General features: G+C 37.7%; 1 protein-coding gene across 1 annotated transcript in view; it reads right to left on the bottom strand.

Moving 5' to 3' along the window:
• The window catches only part of idua (alpha-L-iduronidase), a 135,832-nt gene that overhangs the window by 1,550 nt on the left and 112,866 nt on the right, over positions 1-21,416 (bottom strand). The window contains exons 9-13 of the mRNA XM_039750382.1: positions 18,269-18,484; positions 17,619-17,740; positions 15,933-16,058; positions 10,502-10,578; positions 7,468-7,568 (exon numbers count right to left, since the gene is read on the bottom strand). Coding sequence (XP_039606316.1) covers positions 7,468-7,568; positions 10,502-10,578; positions 15,933-16,058; positions 17,619-17,740; positions 18,269-18,484 — 642 coding nt within the window. The remainder of the gene's footprint in view (positions 1-7,467; positions 7,569-10,501; positions 10,579-15,932; positions 16,059-17,618; positions 17,741-18,268; positions 18,485-21,416) is intronic.

Raw genomic sequence — 21,416 nt, 5'->3', positions numbered from 1 at the left:
AATTTTTATTTAGTCGACAGGAATACGTTTAGTAGGAATATAAGTTAAATTTAGTCATCATTGCATAAATTTTTCTTCACCATAAAATTTAAAGACTAAATTCAACTTACATTCCTACCAAAGATATTTCTGTCGACTAAATAGAACCTACTTATATCCAAATAGAACTTGAAAAGATATATTTTTTCGAATCTGATCACGCATTTTAGATCGACTTGACGTGCACTACATCGAGCCTGCGTGCTATTGTGCTCTCGCCTGTCTGCCTCAATAAGTCACCGTCACTTCGCTCTTACTTTTTTACAGTTCATTTAATCATGGCTAGTCGTGAAAAAATTAGAAAATGGAAGGAGGATTACACTGAGTATGGCTTTACCAAAACAATTATTGATGGCGAATAAAGTATCCATTATTCATAAAGCTTCAATTGGTGATCTGTTTTTCTGCGTTAACCGCATATTTTTTCATACTTTTTCTCAAACCAAGGGGGTTCGAAATCCGGATCGTCCGTCACAGGGGGTGCGAGTATAAAATGAATCGGGAAGCGCTGATATATATGTATGTGTATGTGTGTGTATATGTATATATACTGTATATATATATATATATATATACTGTATATATATATATATATATATAGTTTTACTGTCAAATAATGCAAAGAGTACAAGGCACGTGTTTCGCCCTCATTCTGGGCTCATCAGGCGTACACACTCACTGCACCCCCTCTCGGGAATCGAACCTTGAACAAAGCCTCTTCTGTTGCGCCACGCGTGTGGTTCGTTTATTTGACAGTATGTAGATCGGGATATATATATATATATATATATATATCTATATATATATATATATATATATATATATATATATATATATAAGATAACTCCTGTAACCACAATAAATGCCTTTATTGAATAGACAAACCAGGGGTGAGCAAGTTCCTTTCTACTGCAGCCACAGCCGCGACAGACATAAAAAACATCAATAATAACTCATAAATTTGCAATATTATTTAGGAAAATTGCAACATTTTACTCACCAAAAATTAAGATTATTTGTAAACAAAATCCATCCTTCTCTCTTTCCTCAAAAACAGTTCAATTACTCTGTCGGACGGATTATCCGTGCGCTTCAGTTCCATCAAAAAGTCCCTTTCTATCGCCATCGAAGCTAATGCTGAAAGTCGAACCTGCCCTGTCGTATTTCTGGCATAAGTTTTAATTCGCTTTAGGGCTGAAAATGTCCGCTCGACAGAATCAGTGTATACGGGAATGGATACCGCCAAATATACCAATGTGAACAGCTGCCCCATGCTCTCATTTAGATTTTTCTGATGAAGGAGGTCAAGGAGATCAGTGGGAGATTTTCCTGCAAAATCATCCATGGCATACATTACAGTCAGTTCTGTTTTTAGCCGAGACAGATCAAAAAGCGCTCCGTGGCTCTTGTGTTAAACTGGAGAAGGCTGCATGCGTGAAATTTTTCTTGTATTCCCGAAACTTCTGGGGCTCGAGGAGCGTTACAAACTTCAGGTTTTCGTGGTTTTGAAATCTGGTCTGTGCCTGGGAAATAATATTGTCCAGAATCATGCCATGGAGTTGGCCGTAGTGCGTGCGAGGACGCTCGGAAACGCTTGCGGTGCGTTCAGTGGCCTCGTAGAGTTCCTCATATCGGCTTCTATCCAATTAATGGGTCTGAATACGGTGACGTTGCCGTACGCCTGCTAGACGACCCTACTGACACCAACTCAAAATCTGATTGGTTGAAGCAACAGGTTAATCGACATTTATTCTGTGTTAGAGTGCCTGCACAACGGATTGTGAAGGCCTCTCTGCCTGGCAACAAATGATGGCTGAAATGTGATTGGTTAAATGCTTTAATAACGAAAATACATGCCTGGAAGCTGCACAACCATCGGAAAAGCTATTAAAGGAAGCAGACAGACTACAGTAATCCCTCCTCGATCGCGGGGGTTGCGTTCCAGAACCCCCCGCGATAGACGAAAATCCGCGAAGTAGAAACCATATGTTTGTGTAGTTATTTTTATATATTTTAAGCTCTTATAAACTCTCCCACACTGTTAACATTATTAGAGCCCTCTAGACATGAAATAACACCCTTTAGTCAAAAGTTTAAACTGTTCTCCATGACAAGACAGAGATGACAGTTCTTTCTCACAATTAAAAGAATGCAAATAGATCTTCTTCTCTTCAGGAGCAGAGAATTTCAGAGGGAAAGAGAGAGCTCGCGCTCGCAAAGAAAAGCAAACAATCAAAAAATCAATACGTGTGCTTTTAAGTTTGCCGGCATTTTTTAGAGGAGCGTCAGTATCTTCTAAGCAAACAGCCTCTGTGCAAACAGCCCCTCTGCTCACATCTCCTCCGCCAGGCGAGAAAACGCCAGAGAGACAGAGCGAGATTAAAGCAACAATCAAAAATCAATACGTGTGCTTTTGTGCTTTTAAATATGCCGAGCACCGCAATAAAGCGGCATTTTTTTAGAGGAGCGTCAGTATCTTTTAAGCAAACAGCCCCTCCGTCAGGCGCAGAGAATGTCAGAGAGGGTGAGATAGAGGCAGAGACAAGCAAACAATCAAGCTCCGCGCGGGATGCATATCTTATAGCATTGAGGAGTTTTAGTTAATATGTAATACATACTCTGATTGGGTAGCTTCTAAGCCATCCGCCAATAGCGTCCCTTGTATGAAATCAACTGGGCAAACAAACTGAGGAAGCGTGTAGCATAAATTAAAAGACCCATTGTCCGCAGAAATCCGCGAACCAGCGAAAAATCCATGATATATATTTAGATGTGCTTACATTTAAAATCCGCTATAGAGTGAATCCGCGAAAGTCGAAGCGCGATATAGCGAGGGATTACTGTATTTAGAATTATTTAATCAGTATTTATGGACAAAATATAATTAAAATCAGTTTGTGATTCGGATATTTTTACTTATGAATATGCTAAGCACAGTCCTTGACCTGCGAATATTTACCTTATATGGGCAGGCACTCAATTACGTGGGAGGCGTGATGATGCGACACACAACTCCGCCTCACACGGCCATCGAGCAGCAGTCTATTACAGTATATGGACAAAAATAGGTTCCAGTTATGACCATTACGCGTAGAATTTCGAAATGAAACCAGCCCAACTTTTATAATTAAGCTGTAAGGAATGAGCCTGCCAAATTTCAGCCTTCTACCGACACGGGAAGTTGGAGAATTAGTGATGAGTGAGTGAGTGAGTGAGTGAGTGAGTGAGTCAGTCAGTCAGTCAGTCAGTCAGTCAGTCAGTGAGGGCTTTGACTTTTATTAGTATAGATGTCATTTTTTTCATTCTACACTAAACAATAATCGAGGAAAAACAAATGGCTGTCATGCATCATTCTCCATGCTCCATAATGTCTCTGTCATCTGTGCTCCATGTTCCAGCTTTATAATTATTAAGACCTGCATCAGCGCTCACTTCAGAGAGGTAAGCGTCATATAATGTCTGCTGCTCATGCAGGTTCATCCTGTGTAACATCTGAAGCTCAGGCCATACCTGATGGAGAAGAGTATGCAGCACAGCTCCTGATCCAGGCTTTGGTCTTGTCACATCTGGACTACTGCAACTCCTTACTGGCACTCTTTACTGGCCACTGCAGATGACGTAAAATGCAGCAATACATCTGGTGTTATGGCAGCTGAGATGAGCATGAGTCACTACACTGGCTCCTTAGGGTAGTACTATTAAGTTCAAGTCTTCGATGTTTGCCTAATGAGTAGTCAGTGGATCTGCACCCATTTACATGGTGGCAACCATGAGATCCTATGCTCCGTCTCACCCACTCAGGTCTGCTGGTGAATGGCATCTGGTGATGCCATTTCTGCATGGAATCAAATGGATAGATAGACACATACAGTACATAGATAGACATACAGACAGATAGATAAGGCACTATATAACAGCCAGCCAGCCAGAAAGACAGACAAATAGGTAAGGCACTGTGTTATAGATTAGCAGACAGACACACACTATGGTATAAAAACCATACTTCTCACTCCAGGCTCTCTTCACATTTAGCTCCTTGTGCATGGAACGAGATGCCTTTCTCCATCAGAACTGTTCTGTTTGTATTTGAGGTTCTTAACAGTTTGTGTTGTTCTGTTTGGTTTAAAGCTTGTCACTTGTGATGGCCTATTTTGTATCTTGTCCTGTAACTCTTGCTTTCAATATTAGCACTCTGCACCTGCACTTAGTGAAGAGTGCTATACAAACAAAAGCTCCATGTGTTGTACTTTGTAGGTCACTTTGGATACAAGCGTTTTTCAAGTTAATAAGTGTAAACAATATTAAAATTAATTAATTTATGTATTTATTATTCATTCAGTCAGCTAATTGATTGAATCAACAAGGTCTCAAGATCTTCTCATTAGTGATGTAATTTTTTAAATTTAAGAGGACAAAACCAACATTAAGACATAGCTCAAGCAAAGACAAACTTGTATAAACGACAGAGTAGTGCGGCCATTGTGATTTGCAAGACAATAGAGTCCAAGGTTGATCTTCATAGGTACTGAAACTAGGGGGAGGAATAAAAAATGTTTATATGCTTAGCTGCTTTGAGATTGAAAACTCCTTAGGAGATCAAGGTGAGCACCTAAGCTGCAGACCACCCCCTCCCCACCCTCCAATCACAATGTGCTCCACAGAGAACCCAAGATTTCAACATAACCTCCCTTGTCAAACTGCAGGTCAATACTGTAAGTTAAATCTGCCCAATAACTGAATCACAGCATGTGTTTGATCAAAGAGACCTCTGAGAGATCGCAGGGCAAAGGGGTTGTGGAACCTTTCCATGGTGGTCCTCCACATTTTGCACATTCCAATAATGTGCACAATCACAGCTTTATTAAATTTAGTAAGTGCTGCCACACTGGCAGGTACACCTTTTGTAACACAGGCATGGAGGCAATAGTGAAGTTATAGTCAAGCATAGAAAACATGTAGTGTTTAGGCATATTTTATAAAATGAATTGATTCATTTTATGAACAGCACTGCACATCTTCTCTCTGACAAACTAATACTGAAGACGTTCAGCCGACAAATCTTTCTGTAGAAGTGTGTCAAGAAACGCAACTGGGGCTCATTTAAACCAACTGAAATACGCCTGCACAATGCCCTACTGGGACTGCTATGTTAGAAGTTCTCTTTCTTTTTAATTTTCTTCTTTCTTAATCATTCTGGTGTGCGTTTAGACCATAGTGTGGGTGTATATTTATTTATAGAGTTTCTGTAAAAAGCCAAACTTCCCTCTGGGGACAAATAAATGTACTTACTTCAAATGAATAATCAATCAATTAATCATTCTTTCTTTCTGAGCTTCTGTAAAGAATCAAATCTTCCCCCTGATAAGACAGACATACAGGAAGACAGAAAGTCTGGGGAGAAATAAAGTTCTGTCCCCCTCTCTCTTTCTAACTCTATCAATCAATCAATCAGTCGATCAACCATATAGTGCCTTTCATATCCATCTATCTTATAGTACCTTTCATATCCATCTGTCTTATACAGGTGCCGGTCATAAAATTAGAATATCATGACAAAGTTGATTTATTTCAGTAATTCCATTCAAAAAGTGAAACTTGTATATTAGATTCATTCATTACACACAGACTGATGTATTTCAAATGTTTATTTCTTTTAATTTTGATGATTATAACTGACAACTAATGAAAGTCCCAACTTCAGTATCTCGGAAAATTAGAATACTGTGAAAAGGTTCGATATTGAAGACACCTGGTGCCACACTCTAATCAGCTAATTAACTCAAAACACCTGCAAAAGCCTTTAAATGGTCTCTCAGTCTAGTTCTGTAGGCTACACAATCATGGGGAAGACTGCTGACTTGACAGTTGTCCAAAAGACGACCATTGACACCTTGCACAAGGAGGGCAAGACACAAAAGGTCATTGCTAAAGAGGCTGGCTGTTCACAGAGCTCTGTGTCCAAGCACATTAATAGAGAGGCGAAGGGAAGGACAAGATGTGGTAGAAAAAGTTTACAAGCAATAGGGATAACCGCACCCTGGAGAGGATTGTGAAACAAAACCCATTCGAAACTGTGGGGAGATTCACAAAGAGTGGACTGCAGCTGGAGTCAGTGCTTCAAGAACCACCACGCACAGACGTGTGCAAGACATGGGTTTCAGCTGTCGCATTCCTTGTGTCAAGCCACTCTTGAACAAGAGACAGCGTCAGAAGCGTCTCGCCTGGGCTAAAGACAAAACTGCTGCTGAGTGGTCCAAAGTTATGTTCTCTGATGAAAGTAAATTTTGCATTTCCTTTGGAAATCAAGGTCCCAGAGTCTGGAGGAAGAGAGGAGAGGCACAGAATCCACGTTGCTTGAGGTCCAGTGTAAAGTTTCCACAGTCAGTGATGGTTTGGGGTGCCATGTCATCTGCTGGTGTTGGTCCATTGTGTTTTCTGAGGTCCAAGGTCAACGCAGCCGTCTACCAGGAAGTTTTAGAGCACTTCCTGCTGCTGACGAACTTTATGGAGATGCAGATTTCTTTTTCCAACAGGACCTGCCACCTGCACAAAGTGCCAAAACTACCAGTACCTGGTTTAAGGACCATGGTATCCCTGTTCTTGATTGGCCAGCAAACTCGCCTGACCTTAACCCCATAGAAAATCTATGGGGTATTGTGAAGAGGAAGATGCAATACGCCAGACCCAACAATTCAGAAGAGCAGAAGGCCACTATCAGAGCAACATGGGCTCTCATAACACCTGAGCAGTGCCACAGACTGATGGACTCCATGCCACGCCGCATTGCTGCAGTAATCCAGGCCAAAGGAGCCCCAACTAAATATTGAGTGCTGTACATGCTCATACTTTTCATGTTCATACCTTTCAGTTGGCCAACATTTCTAAAAATCCTTTTTTTGCATTGGTCTTAATTGATATTCTAATTTTATGAGATACTGAATTTGGGACTTTCATTAGTTGTCAGTTATAATCATCAAAATTAAAAGAAATAAACATTTGAAATACATCAGTCTGTGTGTAATGAATGAATCTAATATACAAGTTTCACTTTTTGAATGGAATTACTGAAATAAATCAACTTTGTCATGATATTCTAATTTTATGACCGGCACCTGTAGTGCTTTTAATATCCATCTATCTGTCTTATTGTGCATTTTAATATCCATCTGTCTGTCTTATAGTGCCTTTCATATCCATCTATCTATTCTTATTTTTTTAATTCAGCCTTTACTGAATGCTTAGAAGACCTGAATGATTTGACATTTTGTTTAAATGTTACAGCTAGAGAAATCATGAAGAGAAACAAAACATAACAAACAGCAAACAAAAAAATGACGATTACGAGTCTTATTGTCAATATTATTAACTATTTCTCTGTATTCAAATTACTTAGCAACCATAGCAAATAACCCATGATTTTGCTTTTACCTGGAGCAAACAGAAACAAGTTAAAGATGGTATCATTTGAATTGATTCTTGTGTAATTCCTCTGGTCTTCAGAATACTCCACTTCAAATGTTTTTAAGCATCTGCAATTCATTGGTTAAAAGAACAAGCACAAATAAAAAAATTGAATCTGCAAAAGATTTTCTGAAGTTTTAAAATATGAAAATAAATCAGTCATCCAACTGAAAAACTATTTGAACGTGAAACATTTTGATCATATGCCAAGCTAAATTTAACAGACTAAATGTGTACAAAAATTGCTTTCATTTACTTGGAAATTCAGCAAATACAATATAAAATGTCACTCTAAGTCAAATTAAAAGTAAAAAGTGTGGCATTGTAAATTCATTAAAATGCTTTTATTTCTGGCATAGAGGAGCTACTCACAAACTGATTTGTTTAGAGGGTAGACTGAGTGTCAATGTATTTTTGATTGAGTTGAAGAGAAAGTTAAAATCCCAAATACAGAAACTGAAGGAGCAGACCTTTTCTTCAAAAACAGTGAAATCTGACAACCTAAATGCTACTTAAAGTTACAAGTAATGTTTTCATTCAAAGTATTAAGGAAAACCAAATAAATAATTACAGATGTATATCAACTAAGGGGCCAATTTATTAGGTATAACTGCCTTTTTCAAGAAATTGACAGCCTGACTGGAGACAGTATCACAAATATAAATAATATTGTTTAATGCAGGTAATTTATTTTTTAAAATTATTTAAAAAAAAAGCATACACAAACATTCACTCTCTGGCAAATTAATGTATACCATGGTTGTGAAAAAAATAATTTTTACTTGACAAATTTTGAATGTAACCTTTAACATCAAGCCTTTCGATGTCAAGCCAATCAAACATCTTAGGAATGCGGCAGAACAAGATATTCTATGAAGAGATCAATGACCAAATAATTAGCAACTATTATGGGAAGCACTGGAGTTATGGGTTAGCATGACTGAGCCACATTTTCAAAATCCTACTTGTCCATGCATTGATAAACTCAGGTTGTCCTGGCTAGCACACTTTTAAGTAGGTGTATCCAATAATATAGCCACTTATTGAACATAAACAGAATGACATAATTACCAATTCAATATAAAAACACAATGTATAAGCTTCCGGCTTAATTTTATCAAAGGAAATTTAAATACAGGTGAGAATACAACATGCAGCAGAGGTGGGTTGGGGGAAACTATAACACCAAGTGGTCCTGTCTATCATGTGAGATGATGGGTTTTCTTACCCAGAATGTCAACATCAACATTCCCATCTCATCTTTCTTTCTTGGCACTCTTCCCTTCCACCTGTTGAGCTGTCATCAAACAATCCTTTTAACTCAAAGCTCAATGGCCATACACCCAGAAGGAGCTATTAATTCAAGGCCATATACTACTATTTGGTGTACCTTGAGAATCATTTCTGGGGTATCAAATGTCACAAAGAAACTTTAGAGTTGTATGCCCAGATGCTCCACTATGCTCGTCAAACCAAAGATACGTATTGGTGAGTCATAGACAGGCTGTCCGCCCCAGTGTCCTTGAGAAATCCCCCATATACTGCAATGGGAGTCCACAGTACCCTCTAGCAATCTGGGAAACATCCAGTATACAAATGGAAGTAGCCCATTGTTTTCCATTAATTAGTGTATGGTCTTGTACTTATTTATCAGAAGTAGGGCAATATTCAGGATTGTGAAAACTACATACAGAGAGATAAAGATGATGTTAAAGACAATGAAAAATTTGGAAAGTGTTATAGGGAGAAAGCTTAGGCAACATACCAACATAAAGGGGAGAAGCAGTTTGGTTTTATATGAGGGAGAGGAGCGACTGATGCAGTCCTTGTATTGAGACAGCTCAAAGAGACACATCGAGAAAAACAGAAAGGTTTGCAAATGGTTTTTATTGGCTTGAAGAAGGCTTATGATAGACTGCCTCGTCAAGAGGTGCATGAGAGAAAGAAAGGAGTATGAGGGAGTGAGGACTCAGTTTAAAAGCAGTGTTGGGGCAACAGACAAGATCCCAGTTAGAGTAGGTGAATACAAGAGATCTTATTTAAATCATTTACTTCTTTGATCTGTTTAAGGACATATTGACTCATCGCATAAAAAAACAATCCTCCTGGTGCATGTGTTTTGGTGATGACATTGAGTTGTGTAGCACGAGATAAGAGGAAGTGGAGAAGAAGTTGGAGAATTGGAGAGGATAGAAGGTTGAAGATAAATAGGAAGAAGACAGAATATTTGACATTTGATGATGATCAGGATTCAGAAGTTAACCTGTAAGGAGAGCTATTGAAAAGAGTCGATAAATTTAAATATCTTGGATCAGTGGTAGCCCAAGACAGAAAACTAGATGCAGAACACAGTGGATGGAACAATTGCAAGAAGGTATCAGGAGTATTGTGTGATTGAAGAATTAAGGCAAAAGGTAAACGTATCACAGTGGTAAGACCAGCAATGATGGATGAGGCTGTCAAGTAGGCAGTAAGAGGTGGACAGAAGAAGAAGTTAGATGTAGCAGAAGTGAGAATGTTGAGATGGATGTTACAACAAAGAACAGAATAAGAAATGAGACCATTAGAAGTACAACAAAAGTGGAAGAGATATCTGAGAAAGTACAGGAAAGTAGGCTGCACTGATGACAAAAGACAAATAATATGTGGGTAAAAGAGTAATGGGAATGGAAGTACTAGGGAAGAGAAAGCAAGGAAGGCCAAAGCAGAGATGGATAGATAATATTAAAGAAGATCTGAAGGAAAAGCATTTGACTGGCACGGTGATGCATGACAGGCTGATTAAGCACTCAGAAGTGGGAAAAGATGAAGAGGAAGAAGTAGTGTGGGGTCTTGTATGAAGTACCCAATGTAGGTCACAAGTGGTGTCCTGGGTTTCCTAGATAAAGTACATACATTTACAAATGTATGTATTGTATTAAAACACATGATACGAATGATTCGGGTTAACTACTTAAACTACAATTGTATGTATATTGCTAAGGCCATTCTGAATACTAACCTTGAGTTCACGCACCCATCTTTCCAAAGGATAACAACTTGTCCTTTAGTGACTGGCAAAAAATGCACACCAGTTACCTAATGAAAGAAAATAACAGCAGCATTTATTCCTATAACATATTTCACATATGGAAGCAGCTCAAAGTACTTTACAATATTAATAGATAAACAAAGATATCAACTCCAAACAAAAAAACGTGTTTGTACAAGACAGATAAAGGAAAGCAGTCTGTTAAGCTCTTTTAACAATAACTATTCTTTCAGACGTCAGAAGTAAATTGCCAAAAAATAAATTGCCTGTTGAAAAGAAAAAGCAGTGGTATTAAATTAATTTCTACTGTAACAGCATTTCATTTCTATAGCCCATTTTGATATGTGCTCTTTGTCATTGATACTTCCAAGGCTATTCTATCCTGAGAAAGGCCCATGTCGTCCACAAACCACTGCACATCGAAAGCTTTGCGATGGAATTTGTTGAGCGCCAAACTGCTTGATGTGCTCTTGGCAGCTGACCTTACATTTAATTCATTTTTATTTCCTGTATTGATTTGTGGACTGTTCAATGTGCACATCTGACACTGTATTATACCATCTTTACTGTTTAAGGCACCTTGTGATGACAGAATAACAAGTTAAAGGCTAGGGCAATTTTCAAGGAAGATATCGTTTCACTGTTTAATTAATCACACCTTGCTGATATAAAAAAGCTATTCTGTGTAGCTTTAGGTATTCTCACAAGACCATAAAAACCTAAATCTCAATAGATGAGTTGCATATACCTTAAAAACCTAATTATTCACAAAAATCTGCTTTCTAAAAATCCAAGGTAAATCCCCATTCCACTTTGAAAAATTGGATTACTGCTCCAAGAGAAACTGGGTTAACAGAAGTCAATTTCTCTGTGAATAACCCAATTATGTGGCAATATAAACTCTTATCTGGGATACTGTTAAAGAATTTGTAGTCTGCACATGTCCGTTTCACTCAGTTAGCCTGCACACAAACAGAAGTGTCCACAAAGGCACATTTCCAGAGGCAAACGTTCAGGCTGAAATAATGTCACAATAATTCATAAACCTCTGTAAGTTGATGAGCTGAACGCACAGTAATAAATCCAGAAGATTACAATATGGATGCAAATCCAGAATTTTAAGAAACCAGGGCTCTGTCTTAACCAGGTTATTAATGGAACACTTTCCCATGATTGTCCAACAAAGACTATATAGCCTTACAAATGGTGCTTTTTATATCTAGAGAGATATAAAGGACTCACAACTAGTACCTAATTAATGATTAATTATGGTCAAATGACTTACCTTGATTATGTGTGTGTACATGTAAATGCACTGACTGAATGAATATGAATTAATTTGAATGAATGAACATTTATAAATCTCCTAAAGGATTTTAAGATATTAACATTATACAGCTGGTGCTGCTGGTTAGCTCACCACTGTCAGCAGGTGGATATGCACAATACACTAAGCAGCAGTGTGGGGAACATTACTTTAAAAAGTAACTTAGTTACATTACTCATTACTTAAAAAAAGTAACTAAATATGTTACATAGTTAACAAATTATAAAATGTAACGCATTACAAACAGTGTGTTACTTTTACACATTTTACTGGACATTATTCATTATTAAATACTAAGACCTTAGAATGAACTTTCATTAAACTGTACAGAAATAATGTTTTATAAATATATTTAGTCAAAGAGATGCTGTGAAGCACAGTGGTATGCAAAAGTATTCAATCCCATGGAAAACCATCATATTTTTCATCATGGCACACACATTTATCCTTTCAGTATTTTTAAAATGAACTCTTATGCTTTAACAATACATTTCCAAAGTCAACATAAACCATTTTCTGCTGATATCTAACTTAAATAGAAAACTCAAAAGTTCTTGTTTGCCCAAGTATCCAAGCCCTACACATTCATACTTTGTCAAGACACCTTTTGCTACAATAACAGCCTTCATTCTTTTGGGTATGTAAGTATGTCCCAGTTTTTCACATTGTTCAGGAGTGACTCTTCCTCATTCTTCTTGGCAAAATTTATACAGATCCTCTAGTTTGGTGTGATGGGGCTTCTGAACAGCAGGTTTTCAAATACTGCCACAGATTCTCAAAAGGGTTAAGATCCAGGCTTTGACTTGGCCATTCCTAAAACTTTACCTTTCTGTTTTTGAGATATTCCAGTGTTGCTTTGCCCTTATGTTTAAGGTCATTGTCATGCTGAAAGATTAATTTTCTCTTGAGTCATAGGTTCATAGCAGACTAGATCAACATCTCCTCTAATACTTGTGTCCATCCATTATCTCCTCAACCCTGACAATATTATCAGTCCCAGCATATGAAAAGCATCCCCATAGCATGATGTTGCCACCACCACATTTCACTGTAGGTATGGAATTTCTTGAGGCATGGGCAGTGTTGGTTTTATGTCATACATACATATTTGAACTTCGGCCACAAAGTTCTTTTTTGGTTTCATCTGACCATAAAACCTCTCTCTACATCTTAACTGGGTCTTTCTCATACTTTGTAGCAAATGCCATACATGCTTTTATGTGGACCTTGTTAAGGAATGGCTTCTTTCTTGCTACCCTCCCTTAGAGGCCTGTTTTATGGATAGCTCTTGAAATTGGGGGTCCAAGCACCTTCACTCCAGTTTCAGCCAATGAGCACTGCAGACATCTGAGAGTGACGGTTGAATTTTTAGTACCAGTCGACGTCTTGCTCTGATGTTTAGTTTTGATGGACAGCCTGTTCTAGTAAGAGTCTGGGAGCTGTGATGAACTTCCCATTTTCTGATGATGGATCCAACAATGCTTAACAGGACATTCAAACTCATATTTTTTGTAGCCATTTCCTGCCTTATGCATTTCAATGACTTTATTTCTCACATCAGCACCAGCACAGTTTGCCATGATTGCCCAACAAAGACAAAGCCCTTACAAAGGGTGCTTTTTATATCCAGAGATATATAAAGGACTCAAAACTAGTACCTAATTAATGTTTAGTTATGGTCAAATGACTGTCACCTTTGTGTAAACCTGAAGCTTCCAAAGCCCAGAGTTTAAATACTTGTGCAAACACTAACTTTTTTGTTGTTCTTCTTCAGTTAAGTATCTATAGAAAATTATTTATTCTGACTTTGGAAAAATATTGTTACAGCATATGAATTCACATTAAAAATACTGAATGGGTCAATAAGTGTACACATCTTTTGTAAAGCAGAAAATTATTATGAATTTCAAGAGGATTGAATACTTTTACACGTCACTATAAATTATACCCATCTCCTTTTTCCATCTCCAACCCGAGCTGCTGAAGATTTGTGGTAAGAACATTGGCAACAGCGCCATCCAATCTCATGGTTTCAAAATATCTAAGTATGCAAGTAACAGAAACTAAACTGACACTTTATTAACAGGTTTCTGTTACTGGATTGCATACAGCACACTCCTTCTGCTTTTGTGTGAGAATGTGCTCTGCAAACGTTCAAAACACATTAACTTCTTGCCTTACGCCCAGCGGTGATGAGATAATCACTGGCTTCCTGTTATGTCAAATTAAATTTACATCTCAGCAACATGCAGGAGTAAATGTACACCTATAATATTTGCTAGTTCTTTCCACTTGATTTAATGCTACCCACATGTTTAGCCTCTTCCTCACTGGCTATCACCAGATACTGACAGCAGCAGGCAATGTCCATGTGAAAAAGGCAATACTTCTGAAAAATAACTCAGCCATTTTACTTTTTTTTGAACTGGCAGTCATAATCTTTTAAGGAATCTCAAATAGTTTTACTGCAATAAAATAAGTATTTTGATTCTCAAAATTTGACAATATGAATGCCTACCACACAATAATAAAATGTTTTATGCATATATTTGGTGCATTTTCTTTTTTTTTTTACTTTCTCATATACATACCTGTAGTATAGAGAAAGTACAGGAATGGTGAAAAAAGTCAACCTTGAGATTTTGATGAATCTTGACGTTTTAGACCTTCCTGAGTCCGAAAATATCTTTTTTGAAATTCTGCATGTCTGTGTGTAAACACGATAACTCAAAAACACTTTCCCCGGAGTCAATGAGATTTTGTACACCTGCTTTATATCAAAAATAAGGAATCCTATGAACGACAACTGGAAATGGTACTTTAACTGAATACTTTTACAAATTTTCAAGTAAACTATGGTTATAAATACAGATAGATGATTCAAATTTTGTATAAATATTTATAATGATGATAAGCAAACAAATATGAAATTTGAGAACAATCGCTCAACCGGAAGTAGTGTTTTATTTAAACAACCATCTGAATCTTTTGTATCATGGAAGTATAAATGTGTACACAATATTAAAAACTGTATTCAATATAATGCATATTCTTTCAATAACTATTATTAATTTTATTTTAATTTATATATCCTCAGTTTAACAATAACATGTAAACACTGAACATGCCATGTAAATATAAAGATGTAATAGGAACAATAAGCTATTATGTCCCAGTTGTGTTCCTGGTAATATATTTAATTTTATGATTTTTTTTGTTATTTTATTTCCTCCATCATTATCATAATTAAATGTAGCTAAATGCAGTTTTACCTATTGCAATTTATTGCTACAAATATTATATAATACTAACACTTTTTCTATGTTTTAGGTGACTATAACTCTTTTTACTTTGCAAGTAATCAAAGTAATGCATATGTAATCATGATCAAATTCCACCATCATTTTTGACCTCCCTAAGTGCAAAAAAACCATTTTAATATAAAGTTTGATTATAAATAGAGGTAAATGATTGTGCATCGATATTATCAATTAGTTATGATTAGAAACAAAGAGATATGATATTTGAGAAATATTGTGCAAATGAAAGTGGTTCTGTTGACCTTTTCCTCTATCTCAGTATAAAAAGTTGAAGGGTGAACACTTTCAATTTTTTTTTGTACAATGCAGTATCAGTTTTTGAGGTTGTATGATGATTTTGATGTGATAAGACAAAGTTTTATTTTATTTCCATTCTATTCTTTGTTTATGTGATAGGTGACTATTCGTCATGTCACCGTGATTGTAGCATCAATTATGCCATGAGAAGTATAATTATGGCAGCGATCACATTACATACAGTATTATCTCTTAATGAATGAAGTTCTTGTAGTACCATGCTAGTGTGTTTTTTCAGCACATAGGCACCAGAGTTAGATTTCAATCTCAGTTTTGACCTTTTTGATTTTGACTTCTGATTCTCAATTTCCCCTCCTAATTTGATTGCCTGATTACTTGTCTTTTTTGGCTCTGACTTGGTGTTTCAATCCAACTACAGTTTCCTGCTTCACTTTATCCTCTCCTGGTTACCTTTGCACAAAATAATCCTTCTACACCAGATTGTCACAATACATACCTGATCAGGAGGGGTTTTGGGCTTTGCACAAATATGGATAAAAAGCAAAGATGGAATGGGAAGTGATGCCTTGATTGTAAAGCTGCTTTTGGATGGAAATGGAAGAGGTCCCATAAATGAAGGGTTCTGAAGGAAAAAATATAAACGTATTGTAAGAAGTAAAGTTAGGTAAAGGCATTTCAACACAGAAGTCATGAAATATCAGAAAGTAAATTAAATTATTTTGTCCTTTCATCAAGCAAATTATTATAATCTCGAAGATAAACCTGAAGTTGTAAAAAAAGACATTACAAATATGGTACACATTATAAACTTGTATGAGGAAGGTATGGGAAAGTTATGTAACTGAGCTTATGTTTTTAGTACTCATGGAAGTAGTGACAAAAGCATTGACTTGGGTTCTGTTAATCTCTGTGGTTAATGTTGCTGTGGAGTTTAGTGACAATACTGAAGAGGTGGATGAGATACAATCATAAATTATGGAAAAGTTTTGGCTAACATGCTTCTTTAATGTTGTGTGGAGGGTGGGTACAGTAAATGGGAACCAGAAGACTGGAGTGGTACTCCAATTTATAGAAAGAGGAACAAGCAGGTGAGTTCTTGAAGGAAAGTCTATGCCAGGATTGGGGGTGGAGAATTGGAGAGTATCAGGGTTGGCAACCTCATGATTGTATCTTTGATGTCTGCAGATGGTAGTGCCCTCTCTCTGGTGTTCAGTTGAATTATGCATGGGAACCTAAGGGGCACACAAAGGGCACGATGGAAGAATTACAGATCCCACCAATTCAGGAACTAAGCCGCACAAAATATGAGGTCAGGATCTCCATACACACAGAGAAAATACCAACAGATACCTAAAAGTGGTTATTCTTACATTTTTTTCATATGTCTTCAAAACAAATTTAGACAGGACTGGTAAACTATCCCAAAAGATTGTTACTTGTGGATACTAATCAAAGTCCTTAGCAGTGGAGGATGTTAATAATTATTCCAAGGCTTCCTCAAGCTTTTAGGTAGCAGCAGTGAGACCCAGGACAATAAACATATGCTCCTGTTTCTCAGTTTAAAAGACTGGTGGTCTGAGCTCGGCCAAGTCCCTTTATATGATATGTACTGTTAAGGACTGCAGGGAGAGCTGATGCCAGACCCAGGAGTTACCTATGCTAGGCAATGCCTGACCCTGGAAGTGGTGGCGCCTGCAATAGGAGCAGTTCCTGGCCATGGTTTATAAGCCCTTTCTTAACCAGACCAAACTATGTGGAGTCAGATAAAAGAGGGTAAACAAGTTCTTCTGCCATAAGCAGAAGAGCAGGAAGAAAGAATCAAACTCAGATGGGTAGATATGCTAGACACTTTACAGCTAGTCAGGGTTTGAGCCCTTGTGTAGATAAGCCCAAAAAGGCTTTATCTCTTGCAAATGTTATTAATACCTTGTGTATTGGGTAAACTAGACCCTTGAACCTATGTATTTATTTATGTTGTGTAATAAATTCTTATCCTTTTTTTTTAATACCTTAGCTTTCCTAGCTCGTTTGGGCTCTAGGTCTTGATCAAGAGTGGCCCCTACAGGTCAAAATATTCATACATTTTTATTTAACATCTGAATATAGAGATATTTGCAAAAGCTCATCAGCTCTGGATAATTACTTAGCATTTAAGTACTTCCACTGATATTTTATACTTTACCTCAGAGTTTCGAAGCTGTTGAAATTGCTCAGTTGTAGGAAAGATGGGACTCCCTAAATTTTTCCACAGCAAATACGGGTTTGTTACATTGTTGTCAAGATAATATAGGGTATACATCAGCTCTAAAAGAAAGAAAATCTGAATATAAATTAATGCTAACCTATAAAAATAACTGACATTTCTAAGAAAACCTGTTAAGAAAGAGAAATTGCAAAGTCAGGAGTCACAAATCGGGAAGAGAAGTCTGCCTTAATCACAGAAATACCTTCCATTTTTATGCAGACTGCAGAAACTGTGATAATGTGTTTAACTAAACTAAACGTTTACTTAACACAACAACTGGATTTGTGATTAAGAAGCTGGATCAAATATAAACTATTTTTTTCTGGATCAGTTATAACAAATTCAATGTTTAATGTTGCACCAAGAGATTTGTTAAATAAACACCAAGGGTTTTATAAAAAGATTGAGTGAGCTTACTAATATTAAGCCTTGAAGATAGCACATGCTTGTGGCAGCCAACAGATCACAAACACTGTGACCTTTCTAACAATAAAATTATAAAATTATCAGTGTCTCATTTCAAAATATAGAATGACATCTATGCATGAAATGGTTTAGTTAAGCTGTAGTTCCTTAAATTCACCTACCTAGGTAAGTAGGATAACCAGTGAGATTGATATTCACATAACCTATGTCTATGGATGGTGCACTGTCATTGCTGTTATAAATCATTATGGTAGACTGCCAAGTGTCAGACGTCCAATTAAAAACAGGTACGTGAATGCTTGCCATCACACCCAGAGTGCTATTCTCTCCTGAAATCTCTCCATCCTCTGTGAGTTCTGCAGATATCTGCTTCTCTCCTAAAAAAAAAAAAGGATTGTAACTTCAGAAATGTAAAGTAAATTTGATATCTACTTAAATGTTAGCGCACCTCTTTTACTTCAAACTAATACTCTTAACCACACTGAGTTATAGTTTGGTTTTCCAATCCCTAAAATCATTTCAATATAAGAAATGAAAATTCAACCACAACATTCAGAGTAAGCTAACTAGTGATTTCAAACTAGCCCAGTATGTGTGTGAGCGTGGGTGTGTGCGTGAATGAATGGACTGGTTTTCCGTCAAAGGTGTTTCATGCTTTGTAGCCAGTGCTGCTGGGATAGGCATTAGCCTACCACAACCCTGTACTGGATTAAGCAAGTTTGAGAATAACAAAATATTTATTTAAATGATGAAACTTACAAATCAGATGGGTTGGATTTTGTTTACACATTTTTCTCCAGCGACTGCACTACCAGTGGATTGTAGTGCCACATCTAAGCCACCAAGCCACTCTGTCAAGTTGTATTTATTCCTAGATATTTTATCTGCACATATATGTTCTTGCTTACTTACGTTTAATGATAATAACAGAACTGTTGAAATTATTCAAGTTACTAATCCTCTCAAAGTGATTTCACTGGGATAGACTTCAGTATGATGATAAATACATTAGTGATATGAAAATGTATAACTATTTTCATATACATTACAGTATATTGCTATATAAAATGTAAGGAAAATTTTATATTATTATCTCCAGAAAATTGGAAATGTGATGAGAACTAGGTAGTCAAACTACATTAACTTCATCATAGTATTACTCATGTTTCCTGTCATTTACCAAACAAAGAATAAATTCTGACAGGCAGGCCATTGGTACCCATCATGGCAGTAATCCTGGAATCTGGTAGTGAATGCAAATGATAAAGATAGCAGTCAAACTGAAGAAGGGGATCTTTCAAGCTTGGTTAGCTTGTGGGACTCCAGAGGCAGCTGATAGGTATTGACAGGCCAAGCTAGAATGGCAATGGCGGCAGCAGAAGCAAGAACTCAGGTATGGGAGGAGTTTGGTGAGACTATGGAAAATGACCTTTGGTCTACCTCAAAGCAATGCTGGCAAACTTTCAGGCCACACAGGAGGGAGAAGTAAGGGCTTCGCTTATGTGGTGTATAGCAGGGATGAAGGGCTTCTGACTTCACCTGGGGATATAGTCAAGTGGTGAAAGGAGCACTTCAAGGAATTCCTAAATCCCACTGACATGCCTTCCTTTGAGGAAGAAGAGTCAGGGGACTTAGAGGAGGACACACCCATCACTGAAGCTGAAGTCACTGAGGTAGTTTTAAAAAAAAAAAAAATCCTCAGTCACAAGGGTCCAGTGATGGATGATATTCGACCTGAGTTCTTAAAGACTCTAAATATTGTTGGCTGTCTTAACTGTCATGCCTCTTCAACACTGCATGGAGGTTGAGGACAATGTCTCTGGATCTGAATTGGCAAAACGAGGTGGTGTTCTCCATCTTTAACAAAAGGTAGCAGATGGGGTGTTCCATCTTTAGGAGATCACGCTCCTCAACCTACCTGAGAAGGCCCATGCCATGATTTTGGAAAGGTGAATCCGGCTGTTGGTCAAGCCTCAGACTCAAGAGGAACAATGTGGATTTCATCCAGGGCACGACACAATGAATCAGCTTTTTACCCTCACAATGACTCTGCTGGGTTCATGGGAGTATGCCTAACCAGTCTACTTGTGTTCTGTGGACTCGGACAAGGCATATGACAACATCTCTTGGGGTATCCTATTGGGGGTGCTTCGGAAGTATGGGGTACCAGGCCAGCTATTGCAGGCTTTTCATTACCTAAACAACTGGATCGAAAGCTTGGTTCACTTGCAGTAAGTCAGGTTCGTTCCTGGCAGGGATGCCATTTGCCACCGAATCTGTTCATAACTTTTACAGACAGAATTTTTAGGCATGGGCAAGAAGTGGAGGGTGTCCAGTTTTGTGGCCTCAGGGACACATCTCTGCTTTTTGTAGAGGAGGTGGTCCTGCTACCTTTGTTGGGCTGAGACTTTTGACATGCACTGGGATGGTTTGCAGCTGAGCGTGAAGCAGCCGGGAAGATAATCAGCACCTCCAAGTACAAAGTCATGGTTCTCAGCTGGAAAGGTTTGGAGTGACCTCTCTGGGATGGGAATGATTAGCTGCATCAAGTGAAGGTGTTTAAGTATCTTGGAATCTTATTCATGAGGGAAGAAGGGAAGAGGAAATTGACAGGTGGATTACAGCAGTGCCTGCAGTCATGCAGATGTTATACCGGTCTGTCATAGAAATGACAGAACTGAGCCAAAAGGCAAAACTCTTGAATTGCTGGTTGATCCACATTCAAACCCTCACCTTTTGTCACAACTCGAGGGTAGTAACTGTAAGAACTAAATCGCAGATACAAATGGCAGAAAAGAGTTTCCTTCACAGGGTGTCTGTTCTCAGCCTTAGAGACAGAGTAAACATCACAGAATTACAAAGGAACTTAGAGTAGAGCAGTTGCTCCCATGAATTGAAATGTGCCAGTTGTTGTGGTTCAGGCACTGACTAGGATATCTAATGGACGCCTTCCTGGGGAGGTGTTTTGGGCATGTCCGAATGAGAGGAAACTTCGTGGCACACCCAGGACAAGCTGAAGACATTATATCTCTTGACTGGCTTGGGAAAGCTTCAGTATCTATTCAGAGGATTTGGAAGAGGTGGCAGGGAAAAGGGATGTCTGACCTTCATTGCTTACTCTGCTGCCCCTGTGGCCAGGATCCAGATAAGTGGCAGAAAATGGATGGAGGAGAAATTCTTTGGTAACAATGTTTAATTCATTTCTTAAATAAACCTTTGCAAAACTTTATAATGGATTTAAATTAGGCACTGGAAAAGGATCTACAACTGAAGTACAAATGATGTGTAAAGATGTACAGGGGCATGATA

Source organism: Polypterus senegalus, chromosome 4, assembly GCF_016835505.1.
Source record: "Polypterus senegalus isolate Bchr_013 chromosome 4, ASM1683550v1, whole genome shotgun sequence".
In the NCBI taxonomy this organism is placed as follows: Eukaryota; Metazoa; Chordata; class Cladistia; order Polypteriformes; family Polypteridae; genus Polypterus; species Polypterus senegalus.
The sequence above is the reverse complement of the archived record's forward strand: the minus strand, read 5'-3'. Positions and strand labels throughout refer to the sequence as shown.